General features: G+C 40.1%; 1 protein-coding gene across 2 annotated transcripts; it reads left to right on the forward strand.

Moving 5' to 3' along the window:
* The first annotated feature begins 1,186 nt into the window (after positions 1-1,186).
* LOC107838766 (aspartokinase 2, chloroplastic) lies at positions 1,187-9,353 on the forward strand. 2 transcript variants are annotated; one of them, XM_016681958.2, is made up of 14 exons: positions 1,187-2,002; positions 3,683-4,229; positions 4,313-4,395; positions 4,496-4,536; positions 4,691-4,845; positions 6,153-6,302; positions 6,401-6,496; positions 6,793-6,909; positions 7,723-7,842; positions 7,935-8,027; positions 8,098-8,214; positions 8,352-8,468; positions 8,822-8,884; positions 8,991-9,353. In XM_016681958.2, the coding sequence occupies exons 2-14, from the start codon at positions 3,843-3,845 to the stop codon at positions 9,144-9,146; spliced, it is 1,695 nt and encodes a 564-aa protein (XP_016537444.1). In that variant the 5' UTR covers positions 1,187-2,002; positions 3,683-3,842; the 3' UTR covers positions 9,147-9,353. The 2 variants fall into 2 exon arrangements, with proteins under 2 accessions (XP_016537444.1, XP_016537443.1); XM_016681957.2 differs by having other exon boundaries at positions 1,772-2,002; positions 8,098-8,220.
* Positions 9,354-14,900: the final 5,547 nt, after the last annotated feature.

Genomic DNA, 14,900 nt, shown 5'->3' on the forward strand with positions numbered 1-14,900 from the left:
ATTATTATTATTATTATTATTATTATTATTATTATTATTATTATTATGGGTTGTAACGGAGGGCATATTTGGACATTTTCGCAAATTTAAGGGGTATATTTGCTCCTAAACTTTAATAGCAAAGTCATATTTGAACCAAACATGTAACAGAGGGCATATTTGGACCCTTTCGCAAAGTTTAGTGGTATATTTGCTCCTAAACTTTAACGGCGAGGGCATATTTGGACCAAACTTGTAACGAAGGGTATATTTGAACCTTTTTACAAAGTTGAGGGGCATATTTGACCCTTTTCCCAAATAAAAAATAGTGAAGTCCGAACTGTTTCCATTTTCAATGTTCGTTGAATGTATTGTTATTTTCATATTCATAGAGGAAGACATACCTATGTTACTTTTGCTAATTGTATATTTCATCTTGTCATCGATGTAACTTGTTTCACGAGGTTGAATAAGCTTGTCGTTCCATTATATTTCTATTGATTATAGTATCTTGAGATTGTCCTGACAAAATGTTGAAAAGTGTATCCTATATTTGCTAATTAATAGTTGCTTAAATTTAGTGATTGTAGTATTTTAGTATTCGATATTGATATTATTTCTTATGTTTAAATTATTTCTTACAAATTGTTGAGTTGTTAGAGACACTGATATATTAGTTAACAGTTAGTAGTATTTTCTAAAAAAAAATTTTTTTTACTTACCATTCAAACACTAGAAAATATTTTTCTAAAAAATATTTCTCTACTCACCAACTAAACACCATAAAATATTTTTCACTCATCAACCAAACATGAGAAAATAAGTAGAAAACCAACTTATTTTCCAGAAAAATATTTTCCATCATACCAAACACATCCTTAAGCAAAATGATTCGCCAACTCTTTTAAGAAAAAATCTTAATTACAAGTGAAACTTATACTTGATATCATCTAATTATTGGACTTTTAAAAAATATAAACATCATAAATCTCAACACTTTCTTATCTAATTAGCTTCTCTCCCTACTTTTATAATAATTACATAAATTTTTATATATGATGCATTAGTCTACGTCATGATACATTAGTTTATGATACATTATTAGCATATTAAATGCGGTTAAAAATGAAAAGAAACGGTAATTAAGCCTATAGTTGAGCAATTAACATGCGTAATTAAAGAAGTTATCATTTAAAATACATAAAATACGTAACAACATCATATTTTTGAAATTTGAAAAATCAATTCAAGTTGATTTCATCATATTCTTTCAAAAAATAAATACTTCTCCCAAAAAGTTCATAATTTCAGATTTAAATAAACAAATCAAGCTCATTCAATCAAAATCTCCTAGAAATTTTCTTCTCTGATCGTTCCTACTCTGTTCATCATGAACATATCGATTCTCTTGAGACATTTTAGAGTTTGACAAAGTAAAATCGTTTATAAAAGTTACAAAAGTGATGAAATTATTGTTAGCGAAAGTATTTCATATATGAGGTTGATTTTCGCCATAGCATCAGAGTTAGATATTGATGAATCAAAGAAAAAAAAATTAATATCTGATACATAGTTGAAAAAAATACTCATATCTTTAAATACGTTTCATTATCTAATGCATTTCTCAAAACATTAAATTTATTATATCCAAAGAATAATATGATAATTTTATCATATTACCCTGTGAATATAATAAATTTAATATTTTAGAAAATATATTAGATAATAAATCGTATTTAATACTAAATATAAAATGTATAAAATTAGCTAAATTATTCATTAATTTTGTATATTAAATAAATATTATTGGATATCTAAAATGAACAGATGGACAAATAAAAATAGAGGGATGAAGTAATTAAAAAAAAAAAAAATCATAAAAGAAAGCAACAAAAACCTAAGGATATATATAACTAGTGAACAAATTTTACAAAAATACAGCCGCCAAAGCTGTAACCACGTTCACCTATTGACACCATTAACTGAATTTCAAGATTTGGCTTCAAAAAGCAATTTTAATTAGGTAAGATAATTTTTTTTTTTAATTTTTTTCCTTGTGTTTATGTAATTATTATTATTATTTTAATTATTTTGTTGATTTTGAGCTGTAATGGGATTTTGGGGTTCTTTTTATTAGTCTTGTAAATGATCTTGAATGAATATAGAACAATTGTGAATGAAATTTTTATGATCTTTTGGGAATAACACTGTGTTGATGTTGGTTTTGTTTTGTTTTGTTTTTGATTATTGTGTTGTGTGGGGCCAGCTTGCATGCAGTTCGACTAATTCATAAAATTCACGAGATCCGTGTCACCTCCCACCACACAAAACAAACAGTCCATATAACTGTGTCCACCAAGACGAGAACAGATGGGACCTATACTTGTTTTGTTTCACATCGTTCATTTCTTTATCATTGTTGATTGGCATGATTGTATATTCTTGAGCCGGGGTCTATCGGAAACAACCTCTCTACTTCTTTGGAGGTAGCGGTATGGACTGTGTGCATTTTACCCTCCCTAGACACCACTTTGTGGGAATACACTGTGTTTTTTGTTGTTGTTGTTGTTGTTGTTGTATTGGCATGATTGTACAGAATGTGGGGTTCTTTCAATAATGTTATAGAACAATCACGAATGAAGTTTTTATGATCTTTTGGAAACAATAATGTTAATGTTGGTTTGGTTATGGGAGAAATGTTAATCTGAGGTTCTGATATATCTTTTGTTTTTGATAATTGTGATGTGTAGGCTAGCTTGCATGTAACTCGACTAATTCATGAAATTCCCAACATACGTGTCACTTCCCACCACCCAATATAAACAGTCCATGTAACTGTGTCCACTAAGGCTAGAACAGATGGGACGTATACCTTGTTTTGTTTCACATCTTTCATTTCTATATCATTGTTGATTGGCATGATTTTCCGTTATTATCTAGCAACATGTTATCCCATTTTGTTGTTTACGTTTATGTTTTTTTGTTTGTTATACTGCTATCTGTCAAACTGCTTCTCTACTTCATCTGAGGTAGTGGAGGTAGTGGTATGGACTGGATACACTTTACCCTCCCTAGACCCCACTTTGTGAAAATACATTAGGTATGTTGTTTTTGTTGTTGGCATGATTGTTATTCGTTTAATGGAAGGTGGGGTTCTTTCAATAATGTTATAGAACAATCGTGAATGAAGTTTTTATGATCTTTTGGAAACAATAATGTTAATGTTGTTTTGGCTTTGGGAGGATTGTTACTCTGGGCTCCTAATAGATGTTGTTTTATTTCACACCTTTGATATCGATATCATTTTCAAAGATTTTGAGATTCTCGTATTCATTGTATTATTGATCTTCATTAAAGTTTTAAACTTTGATAGTATTATATTTCTCTACGACACAAAGTTCTTATTTTTCCTACTCATTACTGATATGTAGTATGGATTCATTGTCAATACTCTATCAAAGCTTACTGCACGACGATTTCCATATGAAGGGTGTATTTGAAATATGTAATAAATAACCTATAGGTTAAACTCGTCTAATGTATAATCTAATTATCATCTTAGTCAGCGTTTAGTGTACTGCCAAATATGGTTGTTTAAAGTTAATGGGATGTCAGTGTATTGTTTCTATAAATGGGAGTTCTGATGTATTGTTTTGTTATGCTTGTATTTGAAGTAGGCTCATTTCGTTGCTGAATTGTGCAGGATTGCTTGACTTCTCGGAATATCTTTTCAGCAGGGGGAGCTAATTAGCTAAGTTAATTGGCTCTCTCTGCTTTTTGTCGAATTCGAGTCACTTCATTCGTCGAAAGAACCTTATTGTCATTTACATCCTCTTTTCCAAAGGTTCTTTAGCCAATTTATTATGGCAACCTTGTCACATTTTTGTGGGATTAAATCTCCCTACCCAACTTTATTCCTAAGAAGCGTGCATTTCCCACAGCTTGATTTTGTGGCTATTGTCCCCTTTGCTTCTACACCAAGTAAATCTTTGAAGGCTTCTTGTTTTGAAAGAGTGCATAGAGTGATATGTAAAGCACAAGCAGCCGATGTAGTTAATCCCAAAGAGCCCAAGAATGAATCTTTTGGGGAGGTTCCCGGTGAATTAACCTGCGTTATGAAGTTTGGTGGTTCATCAGTAGCATCAGCCGAAAGAATGAGAGAAGTAGCTGATCTTATTCTTAGCTTTCCGGAAGAGAGACCTGTTATTGTTCTCTCCGCAATGGGAAAGACAACAAACAACCTTTTGTTGGTACGGCTTCAAACCACAAAACCATTATAACGATCTTTAAGAATTTACAACTCTCTTTATTTATATGCATATATGCATTTCAGGCTGGTGAAAAGGCTGAGAGCTGTGGTGTTTCCAATGTTTCCGATATGAAAGAATTGGCTTATGTAAAAGAGCTCCATCTTAGGTGAAGATGAGAACCTTCATTATGAATGTTATTTTACTTCCAGAATCATTTTTCATTACGTTGATCTATTCTAATTCCTCATTTTATGTGCGTGACTCAGGACAATAGACGAACTTGGAATAGAGAGTTCTACCATTTCAAGTAAGTGATTAGTTGAAGCTCCATTGTAATGAGTATTTTATTGTTTGCGTCCATGAGTTCTTCTATTTGTTGCTAGTAGGATACCAGATCATCGAGAAGTAATTCTCAAATTTGTCTTTTTAACCGTATCATATCTTATTGGGAAAATTTGTAGAGCATCTACTTGAACTGGAACAACTTTTGAATGGAATTGCTTTGATGAAAGAGTTGACTCCACGAGCAAGGGATTACTTGGTCTCCTTTGGAGAGTGCATGTCCACAAGAATATTTGCCGCATATTTGAATAAACGTGGTGTAAAAGCCCGCCAAGTATGTTTTTTTTTTCTCCAGCTATTATTTAGATGAGTACATGACTTTTTTCCCTGATTGGTGCTACACAACAACAACAACTATGCCTCAGTCCCAAACAAGTTGGGGTTCGGCTATATGAATCCTTATTTCTTCATTTAAGCTCATATCATATCATCGTCTTAGTAAATATTACTCCCTCCGTCCCATTTTATGTGTCGCCTTTTGACCGGGCATGGAGTTTACGAAATGAGTTATGACTTTGTAAAGTTTACAAAATTGCCCCTCTTATAGTTTATTTTTTAGTTGTCTTTTCTTGGGATGGACTAAAAAGGAAATGACAACACATAAAATGGGGTGGAAGGAGTAAATAAAACTGAAAAGTACGTTAAAAGTACATATAAAGAATACTATTAATAATACTATGATGCCTTGTATTGTTAGATGCAAAGGACTTTCTAAGACTTATTCCGTTGTTGCATATGAAACAGAAAGCTAAGCATCATCAGAATAAGAATAGGTCTAGGAAATGAATTACCCTGGATATTATCAAACTACTTGTGGCATGTTATAGAAAGAGTTTCTTGAACACATAATTGGCTGCAAAATATAAGTTGCCTACTTACTGGCCATCTACATGATGTTCTATATGCTGACTGGTTAGACCATTCCTTTCCTTATCTAGTCAAGTGTATGCCTCCGTCCCCAGGTTTAGTTCTAATCCTGTACCGTACAAGAAGAATGTAATATTTTCTTGGATAATGTTCACATAGGACCTGGAAATTTGGAGTTCCTTTCAGCTGTCAGTTTCTCCATTTTTAAAGTTTCCAACTTCTAATATGCAATAAACTGAGTATAACTATTTTCTTGGAGTTTATCTCAAAAAAATATACTTCTTGAAGTTCATTAAAATACTGTGTTCTCTGCCTCTTGATACACGGAATATTTTGCCAAATTAATTCATTTATTTTGTTCTCTTAATCTTGTTACGACATACTTTTAGCTTCATGCATCTTACTTGGTCTGTCTCTCTCTCTCACACTTCCAAACTTTCACACACACAGAGACGCATATATATGCAATCACATTCTTGTAAAGGCAGGATCAGAATGATAAGATTTTCAGAACGTTGACCACTTATCACACGCGCATGCACACATATGTACGTGTGTGTAAAAAGTGGTCAAGGTTCCAAAATCATTGTAATGCCGGTCCTGCCTTTACAAGAATGCTAGCTGCTTTTTTCCTTGTACTTATTTAGATCTTGTTAACATGTTGGTACCTTATGTATTAAGATGCTGATTATTTTCTTTTGTCTTTCCTCGCAGTATGATGCATTTGAGATGGGTATTATAACTACTGATGATTTTACTAATGCGGATATATTGGAAGCAACTTATCCTGCTGTTGCAAAGAGATTAACTGGTGATTGGATGAGTGATCCTGCGATCCCTATTGTCACTGGGTTTCTTGGAAAGGTGCTTCTATTTTGAACTTCATGCATTTTTTCGAGTTGCTTTTCCCTTGAGATTGCAGTTCCTGAATAACAATGTTCTGTGTATCTATCTGATTGAAGGGTTGGAGGACTTGTGCTATCACTACACTAGGTAGGGGTGGTAGTGACTTGACTGCAACGACAATTGGAAAAGCATTAGGATTACGTGAAATTCAGGTTACTACTTGGTCACTGAATCTTGAATATACTATTTTTATTAATTGCTGTCAGTGTGATAGAATAAGGGGAACCTTGGTGTAACTGGTAAAGTTGTTGCAGAAATGCACGTTAAGGCTATGTTCAACAGACCCTTGTGGTCCGGCCCTTCTCCGGACCCTGCCCATAGGGTCTGCTGTCAGTGTGATAACATACATGTTTAATTTGCACTCGTCCTTGTATAAGCACAAGAGGTGCAATCAAGCAAGTGTGATATTACTGTCTAGATCTGAATCTGTTTGTCGTGTTATTGACAGGTCTGGAAGGATGTTGATGGTGTCTTGACATGTGATCCCAACATATATCCACGGGCAGAGACCGTGCCATATCTAACTTTTGACGAGGCAGCTGAACTTGCATACTTCGGCGCACAGGTATTGTTAGCTGTTTCAGAAATTCTTTGATTTGGATATGCCAATTGTAGCCTGTCTTAGTGATTTAGTTTCCTAATTACCTTCGGACGAGTTAGTCAAGAAGTTTTTCGGAGAACCTCTTTCTTGGAGGTGATGATTCTTGTTGTTGAGTAAAATCTCTCTTGTTAGGACCTCGGAGCACCGTTGTATCACTGTCCCCTTAACTCGTCAGCTTGATCATCTTTGTTGACCTGTTTATTTGACCATTTGATGTGGCATTTGGTGGAGTCATACGGAGTTGATTACAGCATTTAACTTGCAAATGTTTCTATAAACAATTCTTATAGGTTCAGGCTATCTGTAGTTTGATAGAAAAGATATCAAATCGAGGTTGAAAAACCATGGATTATTTAATCATGGCAAGAATTAAGTGACGGCCTCCAGCCAGCTAAAAACGTTCTTCAAAGTAACACGATTTCCTACCAAAATTATTACTCCATCCATTTCAATTTGTTTGTCTTACTTTCCTTTGTAGTCCGTTTCAAAAAGAATGCAATCTTTCCTTTTCTTGACGACTCGTTAATTTCAACTTTCCTCATGTCATGTTTTAGGGCACACGAAAGGACATTTTGCTACATTCCACGTATCTTTAGTTTAAGACCACAAGATTCAAAAGTCTTCTTTTCTTTCTTAAACGCTGTGCCAAGTCAAAAGCTGACAAACTAATTGAAACGGAGCGAGTACTATTGATGGAATGAAATTGGTAGCTTCAAGTGCATTTAGGATAGCTATGCTGCTCCGTTGATACTTCTGCTCTTTGAAATGTTTCTACAGGTCCTTCATCCACAGTCCATGCGGCCTGCTAGAGAGGGTGATATTCCTGTTAGGGTTAAAAACTCGTATAATCCTAAAGCTCCCGGTACCGTTATTGTTAAAACAAGAGATATGAGTAAGGTCAGAGCTTCTTCTTTTTTTTTTTTGGCTAATTAATTTATCTGCAGAAATAATGAAAAACTAATGTGATTTTCCTCCCTCTATGCTTGCAGGCGGTACTTACAAGTATTGTTCTGAAACGAAATGTAACCATGTTGGATATCGCTAGTACCCGTATGCTTGGTCAATTTGGCTTCCTTGCAAAGGTAAGTAGTTGCCGAATAACCTTTGAGTACTTTGCTCCGAAGCCAAGAATCTGATACAGTTCTTGTTCAGGTTTTCTCCATCTTTGAAGATTTAGGGATATCTGTTGATGTCGTTGCGACAAGTGAAGTTAGTATTTCCTTGACGTTGGACCCATCAAAACTTTGGAGCAGAGAACTAATTCAACAGGCAAGCGTACGATTATCTTCTAAATTTCAAGTGTTCACTACCAGTTCCTGAAACGACTCAACTCTCGTATGCTCATATGTTACATACTCCTAATTTCATTTGTTCATTTTAACATTCTTAATTACTGCATCGTGCAGGAGCTTGATCACGTTGTAGAAGAACTAGAGAAAATTGCAGTTGTGAATCTACTTCAAAACCGAGCAATCATCTCTCTGATTGGGAACGTCCAGAGGTCGTCGTTGATTCTGGAAAAGGTGCTTTGAGCGCTTATTACTGAACTTTACAATCTCCGTAGACATCCATTTAGTGATCTGCAGAATTTCCATTTGTTTATTCTTCCAGAACTTGTTTCTATGGTATAAAATTACCTATGTTGCTTGAACTCTTCAAAAATATCAAAGGGTGTGTCTCGGATCGTAGTGCATTTTTGTAGGATCCGACACAATGCAGTAACATTTTTGAAGAGTCCGAGCAACATAAAAATTACGTATTGCATGGGTGCTTTAGCTTCAATGTACTGCATGATCGTCTCAAGCTCGCTCAATCTCGTTATCCTATAGTTTATTCTGACTCCGATTTGTGTCTCTTTGCGTGATTTAAACAACAGGCTTTCCACGTTATGCGTACCAATGGGGTCAATGTTCAAATGATCTCTCAAGGTGCATCCAAGGTAATCTACCGTTTATTCTATTCATAGCTATACGTAAATCATGCCTACTGGAGAAAGTTTGTTAGTTCTTTGCCAATAACACTCGGCTTTTCTATCCGATGCATAGGTCAATATCTCGTTGATAGTAAATGACGATGAAGCGGAACAATGTGTAAGGGCTCTCCACGAATCCTTCTTTGAGAGTGATCTTTCTGAACTAGGCTGGGAAAATCGATCAGGAAATGGCTACGTTACTACTCCCTTGTCCACGACGTCCAATTGATCTCCTCCGGTTTCTCCCTCGGGTGATTGTTCTTTCCAATAAATTTTGTCGAGGTCATCAACGGAATTTTAGCAGTAATATTTTTGAGGGTTGTGGGTGCAGTTTGTCCTTTCAACTTCATCTTTTGTAGCAAGTAGTCACATTTTGTAATCCAAGTTACCTTCATTAGTATATATTTTAATGGAACGAAATTACTTTACGTTGCAAGGAGAATGTACACAACAATATACCCAGTGTAATCTCACAAGTTGGGTATGGGAAAGGTAGGATGTACGACAATATATATGTGGGGTAGAGAGATGGTTTTCGATAGACCCTTGGTGGTAGGGGTGGACATTCGGTTTGATTGTTTAATATCGGTTCAATTATTTGATTTTTGGATTGACTAAAATGACAATTGTAATCAAATCGAAGTAAATTCGGTTTGGTTCGTTTTTTATAAATTCGGTTTGGTTATTTCGGATTTTTATTTTGGTTTTGGAGATTAAAGTATTGAGCTTTTCTTTGTCATGACTGACATTTAAAATTGGTATTTCTTTTAGAAAAAATAATTTTTTTTCAAACTTATCTTTCATTTTCAGATATAAATAGCTAAACATGGATGAAATGAAATAATTGAAAAACATTATGTATCAGATATAAATAGCTAAACATGGATGAGATGAAATAATTGAAAAACATTATGTATATATATATATATATATATATATAATAGAATTTTAATTTTTCAGTTAAAACGATTTTTTTTTGAAAAAATTGAAATCGAATGGTTTAATCGAATTCTTAAAATTTGAAATTGAAATCAATCCAAAAAACCGAAACCAAAATTAAATTTTGATTTGTTTTTTCGGTTTGAGCCAAAATATGCTCAGCCCTACTTGGTGGGGAGGGGCTGGTGTAATTGGTAAAGTTGTTATGTGGTTAGGAGGTAACGAGTTCTAGTTGTGGAAATAGCTTTTCGCCCAAATGCACGATAAAACTACATACAATAAACCTCATAGTCTGGGCTTTTCCCGACTCCATATATAGCGAAAGTTTCAGTGTATCAGGCTAAAATAGTGATGTGCAAACTGTTATCTTGCGATGATAATACAAGGAAAGTTATTTAGGGTTGTACTATAGCCCACGGTTCTGGGGGTGGGCCCAGGGTCCGGGCATGTCGTGGGTAAAAAATCGATGGGGCGTGCCAGGGAGGCTGGGGAGCGACCAAGTGTGGGCCGTTTAGGTGGGTGAGGCCACTTGGGTTGTAAAACAGCGTGAACAAGGCATTTTCGGGCAAAATCGGTGTGATATAGTCCACGGTTGCAGGAGTAGGCTCGGGGTCTGGGCGTGTCGTGGGCCAAAAATCGATCGAGGAGTGCCAGGAAGGCTGGGGAGTGACCTAATGAGGGTCGTTTGGGTGGGCAGGGCCATTTGGGTGGGCAAACGAGCGAAACGGTGCGAATGGGGCATTTTCGAGTCAGATTGGTGTGCTATAGCACACGATTTTGGGGGTGTGCTCGAGGTATGGACGTTTCATGGATCGAAAATCAATCGGGGCGTGTTAGGGAGGCTGGGGAGCGGCCAAGTGTGGGCCGTTTGGGTGGACAGAGCCATTTGGTGGTCAAACGGACGAAACAGGGCATTTTCGGGCCAAATCGGTGTGCTATAGCCCACGGGTCCACGGATGGGTCCGGGGTCCGGGTGTGCCATGGGTTGAAAATCGATCGAGGAGTGTCAGGAAGGCTGGGGAACGGCCTAGTATGGGCGGGGCCATTTAGGTGGTCAAACGAGCAAAATAGTGCGAACGGGGCAATTTTTGAGCCAAATCGGTGTGCTATAGCACACGATTTTGGGAGTGGCGTGTCGTGGGTCGAAAATCGACCGGAGCATACCGGGGAGGCTGGGAAGCAGCTAGCAGCCTAGTGTGGGCTGTTTGGGTGGGCGGGGCCATTTGGGTGGTCAAACGAGCAAAACAACACGAACGGGGAATTTTTGGGCCAAATTGGTGTGCTATATAGCCCACGGTTTTTGGGGTAGGCCCGGGGGTTGACATGTTTTTGGTTGAAAATTGACCAGGCTGCCCCAGACTGGCTGTGGAGCAGCCTAGTGTGGGCCTTTTTCGCGGATGAGGCGGTTTGGGCGGTTAAACGGGCGAAACGGCGTGAACGGGCTATTTTCGAGAAAAATCGGTGTGCTATAGCCCACGATTTTTGGGGTGGTCTCGGGGAGCGGGCGTATTTTTGGCCAAAAATTGACCGAGCTACCTAGGCAGGCTGGGGAGCAACCTAGTGTGGGCTTTTATCGCGAACGGGGCGGTTTAGGTGGTCAAACGGGAGAAACGGTGCGAACTGGCCATTTTTGGGCTAAATCGATGTGCTATAGCCAACGGTTTTCGAGGTGGGCTCGGGGACCGAGCCTGATTTTGGCTGAAAATCGATTGGACTGCCCCAGGCAGGCTGGGAGTGGCCTAATATGGGCCATTCTCACGAATGGGGCAGTTTGGATGGTCAAACAAGCGAAACAATGTGAACAGACCATTTTTCAAAAAAATTGGTGTGCTATAACGTACGATTTTTGGGGTGGGCTCGGGGCCCATGCGTGTTTTTGGCCGAAAATTGATCGGGCTGCCCCAGAAATTATGGGAAACGGCCTAGTGTGGGTTTTTTTTGCGAACGTGGCGGTTTGGGTGGTCAAACGGGCGAAACGACGTGAACAGATCATTTTCGGGCCAAATCAGTGTGCTATAGCCCACGATTTTTGGGATAGTCCCGGGGTCCGAGCGTGTTTTTGGATGAAAATCGATCGGGATGCCTCGGGAAGGTTGGGGAGTGACCTAGTATGGGCCTTTTCGCAAACGGGGCAGTTTGGGTGGTCAAACAGGCGAAATAGTGCAAACAGACCATTTTTGAACTAAATTGGTGGGCTATAACCCACGATTTTTGGGGTGGACCCGAAGGTCGGGCATATTTTTTGTTGAAAATCGATCGGGCTGCCCCAAGCAGGTTGGGGAGCGGTCTAGTGTAGGCTTTTTTTGCGAATGGGGTGGTTTAGGTGGTCAAACGGGCGAAACAGTGCGAACGGGCTATTTTTGGGCCAAATCGGTGTGCTATAGCCCATGGTCTTCCTGGTGGGCCCAGGGTCCGGGCTTATTTTTGGTTGAAAATTGATCGGGCAGCCCTATGCAGGCTGGGGAATTGCCTAATATGGGCCTTTTTTGTGAACGGGGTGGTTTGTGTGGTCAAACGGGTGAAATAGCGCAAACGGGCCATTTTTGGTCCAAATTTGTGTTGTATAGCACACGTTTTTTAGGGTGGGCTCAAGGGTCGGGTGTGTTTTTGGCCAAAAATCAATCGGGTAGCCCCATGCAGGCTGGGGAGCGGCCTAGTGTGGGCCATTTTTGCGAATGGGGCAGTTTGGATGGTCAAACGGGCAAAACGGCATGAACGAGTTATTTTTGGGCCAAATCGGTGTGCTATAGCCCAAGATTTTTTGGGTGGGCTCAGGGCCGGGTGTGTTTTTGGTTGAAAATTGATCGGGTTACCCCAGGCAGGCTAGGGAGAGGCCTAGTGTGGGCCTTTTTCGCGAATAGGGCAATTTCGGTGGTCAAATGGGCAAAAAGACGCAATCGAGCCACTTTCGAGCCAAATCACAATTTTTGGGGTGGGCCTAGGGACCGGGTGTGTTTTATGCTAAAAATTAATCGGGCTACCCCACCTATGCTGGGGAGTAGCCTAGTGTAGGCCTTTTTCACGAATGGGGCGGTTTGAGAGGTCAAACGGGCAAAACGACGCGAACTGGACATTTTTGGGCCAAATCGGTGTGCTATATCCCATGGTTTTTAGGGTGGGCTTGGGGTCCGGGCTTGTGTTTTGCCGAAAATCGACCGACTGCCCTGGCAGGCTGCAGAGCGGCCTTGTGTGAGCTTTTTTTACGAATGGGGCAGTTTAGGTGTTCAAACGACAAAACAATGCGAACGGGTCATTTTTGGCCCAAATCGGTGTGCTATAGCCCACGATTGTTTTGGGTGGGCTGAGGTCCGGGCGTGTTTTTGACTGACAATTGATCGGGCTTTCCTAGCCAGGCTGGGGAGTGGCCTATTATGGGACGTTTTCACGAATGGGGGCGATCTGGGTGGTCAAAAAAGCGAAACGGTGCAAACGAACAATTTTTGGGCCAAATCGGTATGCAATACCATTCAGTTTTTGGGATAGGCTTAGGGTTAGGGCGTGTTTTTGGCTGAAAATCGACTTGGCTGCCCCAGACAGGTTGAGGAGCTATCTAGTGTGGGCCTTTTTCGCGAACGAGGTGGTTTAGGTGGTCAAATGGGCAAAACAATGTGAGCGGGCTATTTTTGGACTAAATCGGTGTGCTATAGCCCACAGTTTTTACGGTGGGCCGGGGGCCCGGGTGTGTGTTTGGCAAAAAATTAATTGAGCTGCCCCAAGCAGCCTGGGGAGTGGCCTAGTATGAGCCTTTTTTACGAATAGGGCGGTCTGGGTGGTCAAACGGGCAAAACAACATGAACAGACCATTTTTGGGCCAAATAGGTGTGCTATAGCCCACGATTTTGGGGGTGGGCTCGGGGCCGAGCGTGTTTTTAGCTGAAAATCGATTGGGCTGCCCCAGGCAGGTTGGGGAGTGACCTAGTGTGGGCTTTTTTTGCGAACAGGGAGATTTGGGTGGTCGAACGGGACAAACAGCACGAACGAGCCTTTTTGGAAAAAATTGGTGTACTATAGCCCACGGTTTTTGGGGTGGGCCCAGGGGCCAGGCATGTTTTTGACCAAAAATTGACCGGGCTGGCCCAGGCAGGCTGGGGATGACCTAGTGTAGGCTTTTTTAGCGAACGGGGTAGTTTGGGTGGTCAAACGGTTAAAACGACGCGAATGGGCCATTTTTGGGCCAAATCGATGTGCTGTTGCCTACAATTTTTAAGGTGGGCTCGAGGCCCGAGTGTGTCTTTGGCCGAAAATCGACTGGACTGTCCCAGGCAGGCTGGGGAGCATTTTACTGTGGGAATTTTAAGTGAATGGGGCGGGTTGGGTGGTCAAATGGGTGAAACGGCATGAATGGGCCATTTTCAGGCCAAATCGGTGTGTTATAGCCCATGGATTTTGCGGTGGGACCGGGGGACGGGTGTGATCTTTGTCGAAAATCAATCGGGTTTCCCTAGGCAGGATGAGGAGTGGCCTAGTGTGGGCATTATTCATGAACGGGGCGGTTTGGGTGGTCAAACGGACGAAACGGTGCAAACGGGCCTTTTTTGAGCCAAATCGGTGTACTATAGCCCATGATTTTTGAGGTGGGCCCAATTGCCGTACGTGTTTATGGCCAAAAATAGATTGGACTGCCCCCGACAGGATAGGGAATGGCCTAGTATGGGCCTTTTTCTTAAATTGGCCATTTTCGGGCCAAATTGATATGCTATAGCCCATGATTTTTGGGGTGGGCTCGAGTCCCAAATGTGTTTTTGGGAAAAAATTGATCGGGATGCCCCGGATGGCTGGGGAGTGGCCTAGTATGGGCCTTTTTCATGAACCAGGCGGTTTAGGTGGTCAAACGGGTGAAATGGCGCGAACAGGCCATTTTTGGGCCAAATAGGTGTGCAATAGCCCACGATTTTCGGGGTAGGCCCGGGGTCCGGGCATGTTTTTGGTCAAAAATTGACCGGGCTGCCCCAGGCAGGCTGGGGAGCGGCCTAGTAAGGGCTTTTTTTACGAACGGAGCAGTTTTGGTGGTCAAATGGGTGAAACGACGCGAACGGGCCATTTT

Source organism: Capsicum annuum, chromosome 8 (genome assembly GCF_002878395.1).
Source record: "Capsicum annuum cultivar UCD-10X-F1 chromosome 8, UCD10Xv1.1, whole genome shotgun sequence".
Lineage (NCBI taxonomy): Eukaryota > Viridiplantae > Streptophyta > Magnoliopsida > Solanales > Solanaceae > Capsicum > Capsicum annuum.

Bases quoted from the DNA above. Each gene is read 5' to 3' on its own strand.
- LOC107838766 (XM_016681957.2), top strand. From the start codon at position 3,843: ATGGCAACCTTGTCACATTTTTGTGGGATTAAATCTCCCTACCCAACT. The intron at 4,537-4,690 runs GTAAGTGATTAG...GAAAATTTGTAG, and splicing joins AGAGAGTTCTACCATTTCAA to AGCATCTACTTGAACTGGAA. The intron at 6,303-6,400 runs GTGCTTCTATTT...ATCTGATTGAAG, and splicing joins TCACTGGGTTTCTTGGAAAG to GGTTGGAGGACTTGTGCTAT.